Source organism: Cololabis saira, chromosome 16 (assembly GCF_033807715.1).
Source record: "Cololabis saira isolate AMF1-May2022 chromosome 16, fColSai1.1, whole genome shotgun sequence".
Classification (NCBI taxonomy): Eukaryota; Metazoa; Chordata; class Actinopteri; order Beloniformes; family Belonidae; genus Cololabis; species Cololabis saira.
This window is the reverse complement of record NC_084602.1, coordinates 689,429-709,345: the sequence shown is the minus strand read 5'-3', so window position 1 is coordinate 709,345 and position 19,917 is coordinate 689,429. Positions and strand designations below refer to the sequence as shown.

The following is a 19,917-nucleotide window of genomic DNA, read 5'->3' as shown; positions in this document are numbered from 1 at the left end:
ACCCTGCACCCCCAGATACACCTGGACCACCCTGCACCCCCAGATACACCTGGACCACCCTGGTCCCCCAGATACACCTGGACCACCCTGGTCCCCCAGATACACCCAGACCACCCTGGTCCCCCAGATACACCTGGACCACCCTGGTCCCCCAGATACACCCAGATACACCCAGACCACCCTGGTCCCCCAGATACACCTGGACCACCCTGGTCCCCCAGATACACCCAGACCACCCTGGTCCCCCAGATACACCCAGATACACCCAGACCACCCTGGTCCCCCAGATACACCTGGACCACCCTGGTCCCCCAGATACACCCGGACCACCCTGGTCCCCCAGATACACCTGGACCACCCTGGTCCCCCAGATACACCCGGACCACCCTGGTCCCCCAGATTCACCCAGACCATTGGCCCCCCCAGATACACACGGACCCCCTGGGTGCCAGGTACACCCAGACCACGCTGGATGTTAAACCTCTCACTCGGATCCACCTGTGTGCTGTTAACGTAACTAGCATCCTCTGGGTCTGTCCGGCACCTCCCCGTTACTCGTTGTCTAGGTGCTTACCAATACAGTTGAGGATGAAGCAATAAAACCGGTATCAAGTACAGTATCAAGTCTATCGCTAAACTAAACAGGAGAAAGCGGCCAAGAAGAACAATGGTGGACGTCCTCAATTGAAAACATTGTGAATGGATAAAATTTAAGAAACAAAGTCCCTGTTTCTATATTGTTGATTCCCCCCAGTGGATGTGGTTTTAACGCCTGTACGGGTGCAGATGTTCACAGAGGTATGACGGGTAGTGATGGAAACAGTGTTTGGAAAGGACAAGGTCCAAACATGGGACAAGAACTTTACACTAGTTTCTGTAGAAACCAAAGATGTTTCTCTGGATGTCCACACTGGGTATCAGTCCACACCGAGTACCTGTCCCATAATAAGTCTTCTTTAATGATATTGTCAGATGATGTCCTAGAGCATCAATAACTTATTTTTTTTTTATAAGAGAGGGACCATGTGCAATTTAAAAACATAAATATAAACATTTGATGCATTGCACCGGAGTTTGCCTAAGTGTAATTTGCATCTGCAGTCCCTTGCTACAAATAAATACAGCACAGATAAAAAACATCAAACATTATTCAAGGATATGTAACATATACTGTAGCAATAGATCACACATGAAGTACACACACACACACACACACACACACACACACACACACACACACACACACACACACACACACACACACACACACACACACACACACACACACTCAGCCACTCCAACCAGGGCATTGGTTAGTTTAGTTGCAGCTTGTTGAGCTGATTTTGCTTGTGTGTACAAGTCTGTATCATCAGCATAGAGTTGTACCTCTATGTCCTGACAATGCTGTGGGAGGTCGTTAACGTACAGACTGCTGAGTAATGGACCTAACATAGATCCTTGAGGTACACCCATTGTGCACCTCAAGTAGCTGGAGCATGCATCTTTGATTTTCACACACTGAACACACAATGGTTAACTGTGCCAAAGGCTTTACTTAAGTCTAAGAACACAGCTCCAACAACTCCACCTTTGTCAAGACCAGCTCTGATTTGCTCTATGTGAAGGATGGCTGTTTCTGTGGAGTGATGTTTCCTGAATCCAAACTGGGCTGAGTTTAGACCAGGGTTGCAGCTGTTAATGTGGTCTGTAAGTTAGTTTATGACCCCTTTTTCAGCAACCTTGGAGATTACTGGTAATATGCTTTTGGGTCTGTAGTTACTGACTACATGACGGTCACCAGATTTGAAGTTGGTAGTTACAATGGCTTGTTTTCAGTCTGTAGGAAAGGAACTGTGAGTAATTGAGAGGTTTACTAAATGGGCAATAGGGGGGATTAGAGTAGCTGAGTGTTTTTTGATAAACACTGTGTCCAGATGGGAAGCATCTTTGCTTTTTGATTTTCTTAAGGAGCAAATCATTCTCTTTACTTCGTCTTTAGTGACTGTGACTAGGTCAAAGTCCTCTCCTGTGACATTGAAGCCAATACATTCTTCCCTAGGTTTAAAATTATTTCCTAATTCCAGAACAGAATCAATAAAAATGAATTAAAAGTAGAGGCAGTTTTGGTCTCATCGTCTATTGTCTTGCTCTGAACTGTGAGGTGGATATCCTCAGTATGATGTTGAGCTCTCCCTATTAAACTGTTGATACTTTTCCAAATTCCACTGCTGTTGCCTTTAGCGTCGTTCATTAGTTAGAGAAAAAATTGTGACTTGGCTAATCTCAGTTCATTAATCACTTTGTTCCTCAAGCTTTTGTAAACTAAAATGTCTGTGTCTCTTTTGGACTTTTTTAAAGCAGCATCTATACTCTTCATCAGTTTCCATAGATTTTCACTGAACCAAGGCAGGCTGACCTTGTTTCTGTTTTTTCTCTTGATTTTAACAGTGAGTTTATCTCTGACAGCGTTGATCTTTGATCTAACTGACAACTAGGATTATTGGGATGACAGTCCTTTGTTCAACCGTCCCTCAGCTCCTAATATTCAGTTAAACTGTGAAAAACAAACCCTTCCATAGCGGTCAGAGGCTGCGCGTGGTTGGTTCCTCGGTGTTCCCCTGAAAACACTAGAGTCCTCCCACTCTGTCACCTCATGGTGCCTGAAGTACTTCTTCAGGTCACTCGTGTTATGGGTCACTGTGGTGCATCTTTACATAAAGACCAGTGTGAAGCAGTGGCGCTGGTCAGTAGAGGGCCCTAGGGTGCCGCCCCCATCAAATCAAGAGAAGAAGAATAAAATAAAAAGAAAAGAAAAGAAAAGAAAAGAAAAACATGCTGTAAGATGCATATAATTATTAAAAGAAAGTGTTATTCCGGTCTGTGGGTGACTGTCAATAGTAATTAAATGTTGTTTAAATATTTATTTGTTTATAAAATGTTTTTTTTTTAAATTTTATTTACTTCCGGAAGTAAGGGGGCGTCAGTCCAACAGAATCCAGTTTCAGCTCTCCAACATTTGATAAGCACGTGACCTGAGGATCTCTTTTAATTGGTTTGAATTAGATGGTAAAGGGACGCAGTCCCGGAAACTCAGTTATCAGCAACCAATCAGCGATCAGTATCGTGACGTACTCGTATGTTGTTGTTTTAATCTAATGTGATTGGACAATTCATTCCCCGTCTTTAAAAAAAAAATCAAACTGAACTACACAGACCAGATTTTTATGTTTGTTTTAAATAGGTTAAAGGAGCTGTATGTAAGAGCAATGATAAAACGAATCATAAAATGACCCCGATATGTCAACAGACGTTTAAAAATCATGTTAATTTCAAATACTTATGTCACTGACAACAGCACTCAAGCCAGGATATTCCAGTTTAAAAAGAGGAGTTACAGCCCTCAACTGATGTTTATGTTGTCATTTTTTGTTTTGCCTGAAGCTCCACCCTCCACCTATCTCCCAATCACGAAGTGAGTATTGTTTCTGAAGCTCCACCCTCCACCTATCTCCCAATCACCAAGTCAGTATTGTTTCTGAAGCTCCACCCTCAACCTATCTCCCAATCACCAAGTCAGTATTGTTTCTGAAGCTCCACCCTCCACCTATCTCCCAATCACCAAGTCAGTATTGTTTCTGAAGCTCCACCCTCCACCTATCTCCCAATCACCAAGTCAGCATTGTTTCTGAAGCTCCACCCTCCACCTATCTCCTAATCACCACGTCAGTATTGTTTCTGAAGCTCCACCCTCCACCTATCTCCTAATCACCACGTCAGTATTGTTTCTGAAGCTCCACCCTCCACCTATCTCCCAATCACAAAGTCAGTATTGTTTCGGCATCCGGGTTGCCAGCTCGGCTCTAATTATCGTAGCAGCCGCTACGAACGTGTTGGATGAAAAACCTGGCAACCTCTGGTCGGGGGAGGAGGGGGAGGGTACACGCCGCTCAACAATATTTTGAAAGTGACTGCAGTACCAGTTTTGGCCATTTCTTACAGACGGCTCCTTTAAATAACACTTGCTTTTTCTACTAGTGGACATTGTCCTCGTCTGTTGTTTAGTACTATAAACTCTGTTGTGAACCCCCACACCTCTCCTTTGAGTGATGCTACTGTATCCACCTGTGAGGACTTTTTACACTTTTTCATTGATAAAGTGAAGTCTGTCAGAGCACTGAGCAGCTGCAGTACAGGCTCGGACCAGCCTGTTACTGCCTCACACTCTGTCGTGTTTGACCATTTTGATCCTATTTCTCTTTCGTCCCTCACTGATATTGTGGTACATATGAAAACTACAAGTTGTCCTCTGGACATTCTTCCAACTAAATTGCTAAAAGAGGTGCTTTCTACTGTTGGGCCTTCCCTCTTGGTTTTAATGAACACTTGTCTCAGCTCAGGATGCGTCCCTGATTCTTTTAAACATGCCATAGTGAGACCACTTCTTAAAAAAGCACATCTTGATGCCAGTGTTCTGTCCAATTTTAGACCTGTTTCTAATCTGTCTTTTATTTCAAAGGTCATTGAGAGAATTGTTTTTAATCAACTGCAATCGTTTTTAGAAAATATCTGTGTGCTTGAAAAATTTCAGTCTGGGTTCAGGACAAGGCATAGCACTGAGTCCGCACTGTTGAAAGTGCATAATGACATTGCCCTTTCTGTTGATGCCAAATGTCCTGTTGTTTTAGTTTTGTTGGACCTGACAGCGGCATTTGATACAGTGGATCATTCAATCCTCTTGTCTCGCCTTAATCAGTGTGCTGGTATTCGTGGCACAGCACTGAAATGGTTTAAATCGTACCTGACAAACAGAAGTTTTTCTGTAATGATCCGCGACCTGTCCTCCTCTGCTGCTCCTTTGTTCTGTGGTGTGCCCCAAGGCTCCATACTGGGCCCTTTATTGTTTTCACTTTACATGTTGCCTTTGGGCTCTATCATAGCCAGGCACAACCTATCTTTTCACTGCTATGCAGATGACCTGCAAATTTATCTTCCTGTGCTACCAAACAAAAGTGGTGCTCTTCAAACCCTTTATGACTGCATTGCAGAAATTAAAATGTGGTTGGGGCGAAATTTTCTGCACTTAAATGAAGGTAAAACAGAATGTATTTTCTTTGGTGATTCACCACACTCTGGTGATCTATCTTTTAAAGTAAAAACTTCTGTGAGGAATCTTGGAGTTATTTTTGATAGCAGCTTAAAATTTGACAAGCAAATTGACAGCGTGGTCAGGACCAGTTTTTATCAGTTACGGGTTTTAACAAAAGTAAAGCCATTTTTAAATCGTGCAGACTTGGAAAAAACCATTCATGCTTTTATAAGCTCGAGAATTGACTACTGCAATGCTTTGTATGTTGGTGTCTCCAAGTCTTCTCTTAGCCGTCTTCAGCTTGTTCAGAATGCCTCTGCACGCTTTTTAACTAGTACTCGACGTCGCAAACACATCACTCCGGTTTTATTTGCTCTTCACTGGCTTCCTGTTTCTTTTAGAATTGATTTAAAAATTTTAATCTTTGTTTTTAAAGCCCTCAATGGGCTTGCCCCTGTTTATTTATGTGAACAAGTGCGAGTTCAGAACTCCACTAGAGGCCTGCGGTCCTCAACTCAGCTCCTACTGGAAGTCCCCAGAACCAGGACTAAACTCTGGGGTGATCGGGCCTTCTCCGTTGCTGGACCCAGGCTCTGGAATAAGCTGCCCCCAGAAATGCGCACCATCACTAACTTTGGGGTTTTTAAATCCAGACTGAAAACCTGGTTGTTTAGACTGGCTTTTAATACATAGTATTGATGTGATATATTCTTAATTTAATTGTAATGGTTTTATTATGTTGTTTTTAAATTGTTTTGTTTTAATGTGGATTTTAATGGAAAGCACTTTGGTCACCCTGTGTGTTGTAAAGGGCTTTAGAAATAAAGATTGATTGATTGATTGATTGATTGCTTTTGAAATAATATTTGTTGATTTTGTATATTATCAAATATCTGAAAGAAAAGAACGTTATCTTTTCAAATAATATAAATTCCAGACAGAACAATGGAAATGTTAATGTTTTTCTTCTCTCTAATGTATAAAATAAACTGAACCCAAACCAGGAAGAACAAAACAATACAAAATTAAAGCTGCAAGCTGCAATGAACGGGCCCTCGCACTCATGGCCACCGCACCCAAAAGCATATCAGAAATGACATCCCCCACGACTTCCTATGTCAAATCAGTCAAAAATTATAGCAGAAAATTGGGACAACCAATCAGAAGAAGGGGCTGGGCTAATTAAGGCCAAATAAGCTCAAGGACTCAATACAGAGTCCGATGACACCACCCACGACTCTGTCAAAACATTCAAAAGTTATAGCAGGAAATAGGGACAACCAATCAGAAGAAGGGGCGGGGCTAATTTTCACCAATTATGGTCAAGGACTCAATACCGAGTCCCATGACACCACCCACGACTCTTTATGTCAAACCTTTCAAAAGTTATGGCAGAGAAAAGTATTCTAGGGGGCGCTGTTGAGCCGTGAGGCACGCCCATTAATGCAAACCATGAAATATCAAATTTATCGCCAGGCCTGGCTTACATGCAAAATTTGGTGACTTTTGGAGAACTATCAAATATGGACCAATCAAATGAAGGGGGGCGCGCTTTTTGGCGTCTAGCGTCGCCACGGTAGCGCTTTTGAAAGAGAAAAGTAATGCGCATAGTTGCAAGATGGAGACGCACATTTTGATGTATAACACCTGGGTGCACGTTACGGTTCGGGCCATATTAATTGCCGAAGGAATGGCATAAATTGCGCCAAAATTACACAATTAATTAAAAATGGCCGACTTCCTGTTCGGCTGGCCATGGCGCCAAGAGACTTTTCTTAAAGTTGCGACATGATACAGGTGTGTACCGATTTTCGTGCATGTACGTCAAACCGTATTGTGGGGCTTGAGGCACAAAGTTTTCCGGGTGGCGCTGTCAAGCCATTTTGCCACGCCTATTAATGCAAACCATGAAATATCAAATTTATCGCCAGGGCTGGCTTGCATGCAAAATTTGGTGACTTTTGGGGAACTATCAAATATGGACCAATCAGATGAAAGGGGGGCGCGCTTTTTGGCGTCTAGCGTCGCCACGGTAACACTTTTGAAAGAGAAAAGTAATGCGCGTAGTCACAGGATGGAGACGCATATTTTGATGTATAACACACCTGGGTGCACGTTACGGTTCGGGCCGTATTAACTGCCGAAGGAATGGCATACATTGCGCCAAATTTACACAATTAATTCAAAATGGGTGACTTCCTGTTCGGTTTCGGCCATGGCGCCAAGAGACTTTTCTTTAAGTTGCGACATGATACAGGTGTGCATCGATTTTCGTGCATGTACGTCAAACCGTATTGTGGGGCTTGAGGCACAAAGTTTTCCGGGGGGCGCTGTTGAGCCATTTTGCCACGCCCATTAATGCAAACCATTAAATATCAAAATTTTTCACCAGGCCTGGATTGCGTGCAAAATTTGGTGACTTTTTGGACACGTTTAGGGGGGCAAAAAGGCCCTAATTTCGTCAGAAGAAAGAAAAAGAGAGAAAGAAAAAGAAAAATTCCTACAGATACAATAGGGCCTTCGCACTGCAAGTGCTCGGGCCCTAATAATAATAATAAAAATTCCTACAGATACAATAGAGCCTTCGCACTGCAAGTGCTCGGGCCCTAATAATAATAATAGAAATTCCTACAGATACAATAGGGCCTTCGCACTGCAAGTGCTCGGGCCCTAATAACAGTAGACTTGTTGAAATGATAAACCCCTACTTCATGTTCATGTTTTCTTTCTGGTTTGGATTGCGTCATGTTTGTTCTGCTAGACCTTTCACACCCAATGAGACAGGTGTGCTCAGGTGGGCGGGTTCACCTGGTTGTTTCCTGACAGACAGACAGTGTTGATGGTCATGTTGTTGTTTTACAGCCAGTCCCAGAGTGAACGAGGAGCTGCGACAGCTTCTGCCCTCCAGGACTCCCTGCAGCTCCGGTCTGTACAGACCCGGGATCATCCAGAACCAGCAGCCGGAGCCCAGGGACCGTTGTCCGGGTAACAAGTCCTGCTGCTCCAGATACTCTTTTACTCCCAATTTCTCTTGAAGGCTGAAATAATTTATCCCTCCATCCCCCCATCCCTCGGTCCATCTATCCCCCCCATCCCTCGGTCCATCTATCCCCCCCATCCCTCTGTCCATCTATCCCTCCATCCCTCTGCCCATCTATCCCCCATCCCTCTGTCCATCTATCCCCCATCCCTCTGTCCATCTATCCCCCATCCCTCTGTCCATCTATCCCCCATCCCTCTGTCCATCTATCCCCCATCCCTCTGTCCATCTATCCCCTCCACCCCTCTGTCCATCTATCCCCCCATCCCTCTGTCCATCTATCCCTCCATCCCTCTGTCCATCTATCCCCATCCCTCTGCCCATCTATCCCCCCATACCTCTGTCCATCTATCCCTCCATCCCTCTGTCCATCTATCCCTCCATACCTCTGTCCATCTATCCCCCATCCCTCTGTCCATCTATCCCCCCATACCTCTGTCCATCTATCCCTCCATCCCTCTGTCCATCTATCCCTCTATCCATCTATCCCCATCCCTCTGTCCATCTATCCCTCCATCCCTCTGTCCATCTATCCCCCATCCCTCTGCCCATCTATCCCTCTGTCCATCTATCCCCCCATCCCTCTGTCCATCTATCCCCCCATACCTCTGCCCATCTATCCCCCATCCCTCTGTCCATCTATCCCTCCATCCCTCTGTCCATCTATCCCCCCATACCTCTGTCCATCTATCCCTCCATCCCTCTGTCCATCTATCCCCCCATACCTCTGCCCATCTATCCCCCATCCCTCTGTCCATCTATCCCTCCATCCCTCTGTCCATCTATCCCTCCATCCCTCTGTCCATCTATCCCCCATCCCTTTGCCCATCTATCCCCCCATACCTCTGTCCATCTATCCCCCCATACCTCTGTCCATCTATCCCTCCATCCCTCTGTCCATCTATCCCCCATCCCTTTGCCCATCTATCCCCCCATACCTCTGTCCATCTATCCCTCCATCCCTCTGTCCATCTATCCCTCCATCCCTCTGTCCATCTATCCCCCATCCCTCTGTCCATCTATCCCTCTGTCCATCTACCCTCCATCCCTCTGTCCATCTATCCCTCCATCCCTCTGTCCATCTATCCCCCATCCCTCTGTCCATCTATCCCCCCATCCCTCTGTCCATCTATCCCTACATCCCTCTGTCCATCTATCCCTCCATCCCTCTGTCCATCTATCCCCCCATCCCTCTGTCCATCTATCCCCCCATCCCTCTGTCCATCTATCCCCATCCCTCTGTCCATCTATCCCTCCATCCCTCTGTCCATCTATCCCCCATCCCTCTGTCCATCTATCCCTCCATCCCTCTGTCCATCTATCCCTCCATCCCTCTGTCCATCTATCCCCATCCCTCTGTCCATCTATCCCTCCATCCCTCTGTCCATCTATCCCTCCATCCCTCTGTCCATCTATCTCTACATCCCTCTGTCCATCTATCCCTCCATCCCTCTGTCCATCTATCCCTCCATCCCTCTGTCCATCTATCCCCATCCCTCTGTCCATCTATCCCTCCATCCCTCTGTCCATCTATCCTCCATCCCTCTGTCCATCTATCCCTCCATCCCTCTGTCCATCTATCCTCCATCCCTCTGTCCATCTATCCCTCCATCCCTCTGTCCATCTATCCCTCCATACCTCTGTCCATCTGTCCATCTATCCCCCCATCCCTCTGTCCATCTATCCCCCCATCCCTCTGTCCATCTATCCCCCCATCCCTCTGTCCATCTATCCCCATCCCTCTGTCCATCTATCCCTCCATCCCTCTGTCCATCTATCCCCCATCCCTCTGTCCATCTATCCCCCATCCCTCTGTCCATCTATCCCCCATCCCTCTGTCCATCTATCCCTCCATCCCTCTGTCCATCTATCCCTCCATCCCTCTGTCCATCTATCCCCCCATACCTCTGTCCATCTATCCCTCCATCCCTGTCCATCTATCCCTCCATCCCTCTGTCCATCTATCCCTACATCCCTCTGTCCATCTATCCCCCCATCCCTCTGTCCATCTATCCCTCCATCCCTCTGTCCATCTATCCCCCATCCCTCCGTCCATCTATCCCCCCATCCCTCCGTCCATCTATCCCCCCATCCCTCTGTCCATCTATCCCTCCATCCCTCTGTCCATCTATCCCTCCATCCCTCTGTCCATCTATCTCTACATCCCTCTGTCCATCTATCCCTACATCCCTCTGTCCATCTATCCCTCCATCCCTCTGTCCATCTATCCCCCATCCCTCTATCCATCTATTCCCCAACCCTCTGTCCATCCATCCCTCTGTCCATCCCTCTCCATTCGTCCCTCCATATCTCTGTCCACCCCTACGTACCTCTTTCCCTCCATACCTCTGTGCATCTGTCCCTCCATCCCCCTATCCAACCATCCATCCTTCCCTTCATCCATATGTCCATTCATCCATCTCTCTCAGACCTCCAGGGTCCAACCTATCCTCCCAGCCCAGTCTCCCTCAGGAATTTAGAGTCTAATTTTTCCTCCACCTTTCTGGTAGGGGAGATGGAGGCGGATCTGACCCCCAGTAGAGGATCTTCTCCTGGGGTGGTGGGCTGCAGAGACCCCCCCGATGAAGATGGGGCTACCGGTTGTGGGGGCAGTCCAGCCCCGAGAAGAGTCCAGGTCTCTGCAGGTCACAGGTAGAGCTCACACCCTTAAACAATAATACTGCTGCTACAGTTATTACTGCTACCAGTTAGGCAACACAGCCTCATATCATATATTTCAGACACACACGTGATTAAAAAACTATTGCTATTTATTTATTTTGTTTTTAATGTTTACTAGAATACAAATAGTTAAACAGGATTGAGGATGGATTGGTGCCGGGGGGCCTGGGGTGGTTGCTGCTCTTTGAGCCTCCTGCCTGGGGCAGGCAGGAAGCATCAGGGTGGTTGTGTGGGGTGGGGTGGTGCCTCGCTGGCCTGGGGTCCAGGCTGTGGAAGCATATATATATATATATATATATATATATATATATATATATATATATACTGTATATATATATATATATACATACATAATCTTTGTAAACATACAAAGTGGCATAGATTCAATTCAATTTTATTTATATAGCGTCTAATACAACAGATGTTATCTCTAGATGCTTTCCAGAGATCCAGAACATGAACATGAACATAAACATGAACATAAACATAAACCCCCGAGCAATTATTACATAAACAATGGCAGGTAAAAACTCCCTTAGTGGGAGAAAAGCCTTAAGCCAAACAGTGGCAAGGAAAAACTCCCCTTTAGGAGGGAAGAAACCTTGAGCAGGACCAGGCTCATAAGGGGGGACCCTCCTGCCGAAGGCCAGACCGGGGGAGTCAGGGACGTCAGCAGCACACAGCAGGCAGGTGGAAGCAACAGCGGGATGACCAGAGGTGGGGGGGGGGGGGCGTCAGCAGCTGGGGTCCCTGACTCCCCCAGTTTGGCCTTCGGCAGGAGGGTCCCCCCTTATGAGCCTGGTCCTGCTCAAGGTTTCTTCCCTCCTAAAGGGGAGTTTTTCCTTGCCACTGTTTGGCTTAAGGCTTTTCTCCCACTAAGGGAGTTTTTACCTGCCATTGTTTATATAATAATTGCTCGGGGGTTTATGTTTATGTTTATGTTTATGTTCATGTTCTGGATCTCTGGAAAGCGTCTAGAGACAACATCTGTTGTCATTGAGGTCTGCACAATTCTCTTAATGACACAGTCACTTTTATCACGGTGCAATGAAGCAGCGAAACATGTAAAACATGCAGGACACCGGCCCTCGAGGACCAGGATTGGTGACCCCTGCTCTACACTATGGGCGATCGGGGCTTTTCCTCTGCAGCTCTGAGGCTGTGGAACGCCCGTCCCGACAATCTGAGGGCCCCACAGACTCCAGAGGCTTTTAAACGTGACCTGAAAACCCCCCTTTTTAAGAAAGCTTATAGCTAAATGTATCTTTTATATGCTCTGTTTTTAAATATATTTTGGAAAAATGTTCGTTTTATTTTTCTGCTCTGTAGCACTTTGAGATTACTAAATATAAAGTGTGTTAATAAAATGTATTTTTATTATTATTAATAATAATAATAATAATAATAACTAGAAAATTTCATGAAATTTTGATATGGGCATGCCCTACCGCCCATTCGACCCCTCTTGCTGCTTTGGTTTGGGGCTGTAGTGGTTGTGTTCGGGGTGGTTCTATGTCAGTTTCAGGTGTTTACAGTTGTATTGCATTCATTCCTGTGCTCCCAATAGTTATTAAAGGCGTGCGCTTTTTGGCGTCTAGCGCCCCCCACAGTGACACTTTTGACTGAAAAAAGTAATACCCATCGAGGCAACATGGAGACGCATCTAACGATGTATGCCATGCATGGGTGCACGTTGCGGTTCAGGCTACGTTAATGGATAGGTTTTTGTTTCACCGTGGTAAAAAAACCCATCCGAATGAATGGGGCCATTTGGCATGGATTTTGACATAAAATTTCCTTAAATAACAGCTTCATGAAATTTGAATATGTTGAAGTCCACAGCGTGCCGAGTCGGGGAACATTTGTAGGATGTCTCTATGATAATCTGTTGCCTAGCAACAAGCGTCCAAAGTCAAACGGAAATAAAGAAAAAAATGAAAGGTCATTGTCGCAAATAGTGTAATAATTGGCATAACGAGCTTGTACGCTCCGTTAGTGCCAATCGGGCCGAGTGTTTCAAAGTTTGAACGATGTCTCTACGATAAAGTTCGGCCGAGCAATAAGCGTGGGAATTTTCGCCTTTTTCTTTGCTTTTTGGCAACTAGCGTTGCCACAGTAACCCCTATTACTGAGAAAAGTAATACCCATCGAATCACGATGGAGACGCATCCAACGATGTATGTCATGCATGGGTGCACGTTGCGGTTCGGGCCGTATAGTGCGAAAAAAAGTGCGGAATAATAATAAGAATAAAAAAAGGGAAACCTTTCTGTATACTAATATATCGCCTTCATTTTTCAGGTTTTTCGGGCCGTGTTGTACTTTTGGGGGATTTTTCTTTTCCACATCAGAGCGGGGTCAGGCTGTACACCCGCTGGTGCGCAGTGGGACTTTTGCGACTTTAGCTTGTTAGCAAAATGCTAGCAACATTGCCTTTTGGGCCATTCTGGACGATTGCAATATGGTCATGCCACTACTTGGCATGCCCATAATAATAATAATATTATTATTATTATTATTATTATTATTAATAATGGCACCTGTTTTAACTGGTTATCAGTATAAAAGACACCTGTCCACAACCTCAAACAGTCACACTCCAAACTCCACTATGGCCAAGACCAAAGAGCTGTCAAAGGACGTGAGAAACTAAATTGTAGAACCTGCACCAGCGGGGAAGACTGAATCTGCAATAGGTAGCAGCTTGGTGTGAAGAAATCAACTGTGGGAGCAATTATTAGAAAATGGAAGACATACAAGACACTGATAATCTCCCTCCATCTGGGGCTCCAAGATCTCACCCCGGGGGGGTAAAAATGATCACAAGAACGGTGAGTAAAGATCCCAGAACCACACAGGGACCTAGTGAAGGACCTGCAGGGAGCTGGACCAGAGTAACAAAGGAACCATCAGTAACACACTACGATCAGGGACTCAGATCCTGCAGGGCCAGACGTTCCCCCTGCTGAAGACAGTACATGTCCAGGTCTGTCTGAAGTTTGCTAGAGAGCATTTGGATGATGCAGGAGAGGACTGGGAGAATGTTATATGGTCAAATGAAACCAAAATAGAACTTTTTGGTAGAAACACAACTGGTCGTGTTTGGAGTAGAAAGAAAGCTGAGTTTCATCCAAAGAACAGCAAACCTACTGTGAAGCATGGGGGTGGAAACATCATGCTTTGGGGATGTTTTTCTGCAAAGGGACCTGGACGACTGATCCGTGTAGGGAAAGAATGAATGGGGCCATGTATGGTGAGATTTTGAGTGAAAACCTCCTTCCATCAGCGGGACATTGAAGATGAAATGTGACTGGGTCTTTCAGCAGGACAATGATCCAAACACATCGCCCGGGCAACGAAGGAGTGGCTTCGTAAGAAACATTTCAAGGTCCTGTAGTGGCCTAGCCAGTCTCCCGATCTCAACCCCATAGAAAATCTTTGGAGGGAGTTGAAAGTCCGTGTTGCCCAGCGACAGCCCCAAAACATCACTGCTCTAGAGGAGATCATGGAGGAACGGACCAATCACTGCTCTAGAGGAGATCTGCATGGAGGAATGGACCAATCACTGCTCTAGAGGAGATCTGCATGGAGGAACGGACCAATCACTGCTCTAGAGGAGATCATGGAGGAACGGACCAATCACTGCTCTAGAGGAGATCATGGAGGAACGGACCAATCACTGCTCTAGAGGAGATCATGGAGGAATGGACCAATCACTGCTCTAGAGGAGATCATGGAGGAATGGACCAATCACTGCTCTAGAGGAGATCATGGAGGAATGGACCAATCACTGCTCTAGAGGAGATCATGGAGGAACGGACCAATCACTGCTCTAGAGGAGATCATGGAGGAACGGACCAATCACTGCTCTAGAGGAGATCTGCATGGAGGAACGGACCAATCACTGCTCTAGAGGAGATCATGGAGGAACGGACCAATCACTGCTCTAGAGGAGATCTGCATGGAGGATCGGACCAATCACTGCTCTAGAGGAGATCATGGAGGAACGGACCAAAATACCAGCAACAGTGTTAAAACCTTGTGAAGACTTACAGAAAATGGTTGACTTCTGTCATTGCCAACAAAGGGTTTATAACAAAGTACTGAGATGAACTTTAGTTATTGACCAAATACTTATTTTCCACAATAAATTGCAATCACATTCTTTAAAAATCAGACAATGTGATTCTCTGGATTTTTTTTTTCACTTTGTCTCTCATAGTTGAGATATAACTGTGATGAAAATTACAGGCCTCTCTTTTCTTTTTAAGTGGGAGAACTTGCACAACTGGTGTCTGACTAAATACTTTTTTTGCACCACTGTATATATACATATACATTTAAAGAGCTGCAGTGCAAAGCACAATAGTTACATATCACATATAAAAATAACTATAAATACATACTTATATCAACTATATAGTTGTAGTGTGTGTATAAATAACCCAGACCAACCCATGACCTTCCTGACCAACTGTCCGGAATACGGACGCGAGTGGTCAGTAGAAGAACCGCAGGTCCGGACCCTAGCTAACCACAGGTCTGGATATGGACCCGAGTGGTGGTTAAAAGAACCGCAGGTCTGGATCCGGACCCCAGGGAACCGCAGGTCTGGATCCAGACCCCAGGGAACCGCAGGTCTGGATCCAGACCCCAGTGAACCCCAGGTCTGGATCCAGACCCCAGTGAACCGCAGGTCTGGATCCAGACCCCAGGGAACCCCAGGTCTGGATCCAGACCCCAGTGAACCCCAGGTCTGGATCCAGACCCCAGGGAACCGCAGGTCTGGATCCAGACCCCAGTGAACCCCAGGTCTGGATCCAGACCCCAGTGAACCCCAGGTCTGGATCTAGACCCCAGGGAACCGCAGGTCTGGATCCAGACCCCAGGGAACCGCAGGTCTGGATCCAGACCCCAGTGAACCCCAGGTCTTGATCCAGACCCCAGTTAACCCCAGGTCTGGATCCAGACCCCAGGGAACCGCAGGTCTGGATCCAGACCCCAGTGAACCCCAGGTCTGGATCCAGACCCCAGTGAACCCCAGGTCTGGATCCAGACCCCAGTGAACCCCAGGTCTGGATCCAGACCCCAGGGAACCGCAGGTCTGGATCCAGACCCCAGTGAACCGCAGGTCTGGATCCAGACCCCAGGGAACCGCAGGTCTGGATCCAGACCCCAGGGAACCACAGGTCTGGATCCAGACCCCAGTGAACCCCAGGTCTGGATCCAGACCCCAGTGAACCCCAGGTCTGGATCCAGACCCCAGTGAACCCCAGGTCTGGATCCAGACCCCAGTGAACCGCAGGTCTGGATCCAGACCCCAGGGAACCGCAGGTCTGGATCCAGACCCCAGGGAACCACAGGTCTGGATCCAGACCCCAGTGAACCGCAGGTCTGGATCCAGACCCTGGCGGTCGGCAGAGGAACTGATGATAATTCTGACTGGTCAGAGGCTCTTACAGGGGAGAATATGGTTAGAAGTTCCAGGTTTGGTGTGTTAGGTGAAAAAATTACAGTGAAATGTTTGCAGCGTCGCCACAGAGACGTTTATTAAAAAGTTTATTGCCTTTCATGGAGGCTTCTGTCTTCCTGTAATTCATCTCATTTGCCTCCTCTTCAATATTTTTCAAATAAACCACTTCAGTGTGAAGCTGTTAAATTTAGATTTGATTAGCTGAAGTGGGCAGAAATAGAAGGAAAGATGAAGTTGATTAGAAGCCTCTATAATAAAGTCAGAAACAGTCAATTACAGAAGTCGGTGTCGGCCGCGCTCACGTCTTATTTACCTGCTTTATTACGCTAAGAAGCAGCCTGACCTTTAATGTGATATGAGAGAATTACAGCCGAACATACAGCAGCACTTATTAAAGCTGCTGCCTGCAGATCTGCTCCTCATCTCTGATCATGTGAGGCCACAACCTCACTTTAAACACCTGACCTATCTGGTGATGATGTGGCAGCCCAGCTGACCAACCAGTGACCGTAGACCGGGGGAGGTTTCCGCCCTCTCAGCTGCATTGGTCTTTGATAGGCTTAGCAGGAACTTCAGAGGCCATAGTCAGTCTGGATGTGTTTGAGTGATGAGCTACACTCAATGAAGGGAATTATATTGTTGCAGTATAAAATGGGTAATTTAAAAAGAAAACTCCCGTGCACCTTCTTCTCACCGCACGTGTTTATTGGGCCAACGTTTCGGTCATAGACCTTTTTCAAACAGATCGGAACAAAAGCTTGTCTATTATAGGCTGGTAGGCCTATGTGGTCCAATCAGGCGCCGCCACACAAACACCTGAGCACCTTCAAACAAGGTCACATGCTGAAGTACAGTCACCAGGTGATGCTTGCTGAACTGGTTCAGATGTTGCTCTAAAACCTCTATGTAGTTTTCAGCAGTCGTTCCAGATGTTCCAACTGCCCCACAGACACTAATACAACCCCAGACCACCAGAGATGCTCCTGAACTGAGCTGATAACACACTGGATGCTTCCTCTCCGCTGGAGTCTGCAGGACACGGCCTCCGTGGTTCCAAGAAGAACCTCAGATGTTCTCCTCAGAACATTTTAGACGATCGTTGGTCCAGATAAGACGCCGCTGGTTCTGGACGGTGTTCACGTGCGTCTTCTTCTCTGCATGATGAGGCCGTCGGCTGCATTTGTGGATTGTACGGTGGACTGTGTCCACAGATGGAGATCTCTGGAAGTCTTCCTGAGTCCATGCATGGATCTCCAGGAGACAGTCACATCTGCTTTTAATACAGAGCTGCCTGAGGACCTGAAGGTCGCCGGATCATGCTCAGAAATGGTCACCAGATCCAGCTCAGACCGGAAGGTCACCAGATCCAGTTCGGACCTGAAGGTCACCAGATCCAGTTCAGACCTGAAGGTCACCAGATCCAGTTTGGACCTGAAGGTCACCAGATCCAGTTCGGACCTGAAGGTCACCAGATCCAGCTCAGACCGGAAGGTCACCAGATCCAGTTTGGACCCAGAAAAGGGGGTGTGGTCATCCTAGAGGGATGCAACATAGACGTGATGTTTCTCATCTTTAGACCGAACTGAGACCCATCAGATGGAGATCCGGGGTGCCAGAACATCCACCTGCTGTCGTTAACGAGCATCAGACATTTTTCATGTTACAAAATCAGTTCATTTGAAGGGATATTCATTGTAGGAAGTTTCTCATGTCCCTGCTGTCCACAAACACCATCTGTTGGGTCATCCCACCATCTCTCACACCAGCCCATCCCTTTATGATACACATCACCAACGATGACACCAGCCCACTGAGCTGCAGCTGAAAAGAGTAATGATGAAGCTACTCCATTACTCATTTTTACTCAGTAGTGTAAGAATTGCCAAGATAAATCTTTTAAGCAGCTTATCACCTAAACCAGTGTATATTATTAAATATTTTAGAAAGAGTTTCAAGAGAAGCTCAGCTGAAAGATCTCAAAATGATGCAAAGAACAGTTAAGCATGAGTCAGTTGTTAGCTGGGTCCTTCAGAGAAGCAGATCTAAAGTTCTGAATGGCCCTGATGTTGGTTTCTCTCCATTGACTGATGAAAGAACTGTTTTCTGTCCTGCAGCCTTCAGCAGACCGGAACTTCAGCTCCACTTCAGAGCTTGGATGGAGACAACAATGTCTCAATGCTGCTGAAGGAGCTGGACACCCTGAGAGAACTGAACAGTCAGGTAGGTCTGAGCTGTTCCTAAAACCAGGAGCTCTGCAGGCTGGGGGGCAACTGTGTGGATTATTACATTTATTTAACTTCTTTTTTCCAGAATACTTAACTTCCTTTACCAAAATACTTATGGTATTATGGTATTTAATTTCCTTTACCAGAATACTTATGGTATTATGGTATTTAATTTCCTTTACCAGAATATTTCACTTCCTTTATTGCATTACATAACTTCTTTTACCAGATTATTTAACTTCCTTTACCAGAATATTTCACTTCCTTTATCGTATTACATAACTTCCTTTACATAATACTTAATTTCCTTTGCCAAATTAATTGACTTCCTTTATCAGATTATTTAACTTCCTTAACCAGATTATTTCACGTCCTTTACCAGAATATTTCATTTCCTTTACCAGATTATTTAACTTCCTTTCCTTCCGTTCCTTTATCGCATTACACAACCTACTTGACCAGAATATTTCACTTCCTTTATTGCATTACAGAACTTCCTTTACCAGATTTTTAAACTGCTATAACCAGATTATTTTACTTCTTTACCAGTATATTTCACTTCGTCTACCAGATTATTTTACTTCTTTACCAGAATACTTAAATTCCTTTGCCAGATTATATAACTTCCTTGACCAGATTATTTTATTTCTGTAGTCGTTACCTTCATTCACTAACATTTATCTTTGTAATTTCTAACTGCGCTTTACAATCACTAACTTTTGACCAAATTATTAATAATTTGTTTGGTTTCTTGTGACCAACATAATCAATAGTTTTAACTTTATAGTCACTTAGTTTTAACTTTGTAATCCCTACCTTGTAAATTCCCAGTCACTAACTTTTGATTCTGTAATCACTTACTTTAATTTAGTAATCACCAGATTTTGTCCATAATCCCTAAAGTTTAACTCCATTCTTACTAATTTTTGACTCTGTAAAATAGACTTTTTTGCCCCGGGGGGATGAAACATCCACCCATCCACCCATCCACCCATCCACCCATCCATCCATCCATCCATCCATCCATCCATCCATCCATCCATCCATCCATCCATCCACCCATCCACCCATCCATCCATCCATCCATCCACCCATCCATCCATCCATCCATCCATCCATCCATCCATCCATCCATCCACCCATCCATCCATCCATCCACCCATCCACCCATCCACCCATCCACCCATCCATCCATCCATCCATCCATCCATCCATCCATCCACCCATCCACCCATCCACCCATCCACCCATCCATCCATCCACCCATCCACCCATCCATCCATCCATCCATCCATCCATCCATCCATCCACCCATCCATCCACCCATCCACCCATCCACCCATCCACCCATCCATCCATCCATCCATCCATCCATCCACCCATCCATCCATCCATCCACCCATCCATCCAC

The 19,917-nt window shown here is 45.8% G+C and overlaps 1 protein-coding gene across 5 annotated transcripts in view; it reads left to right on the top strand.

Moving 5' to 3' along the window:
- Window positions 1–19,917, top strand: part of mipol1 (mirror-image polydactyly 1) — a 178,450-nt gene that overhangs the window by 35,978 nt on the left and 122,555 nt on the right. For all 5 annotated transcript variants that reach the window (XM_061743488.1, XM_061743487.1, XM_061743485.1 and 2 more), the window contains 3 exons: window positions 7,949–8,071; window positions 10,637–10,778; window positions 18,396–18,501. In XM_061743488.1, coding sequence (XP_061599472.1) covers window positions 7,949–8,071; window positions 10,637–10,778; window positions 18,396–18,501 — 371 coding nt within the window. The remainder of the gene's footprint in view (window positions 1–7,948; window positions 8,072–10,636; window positions 10,779–18,395; window positions 18,502–19,917) is intronic.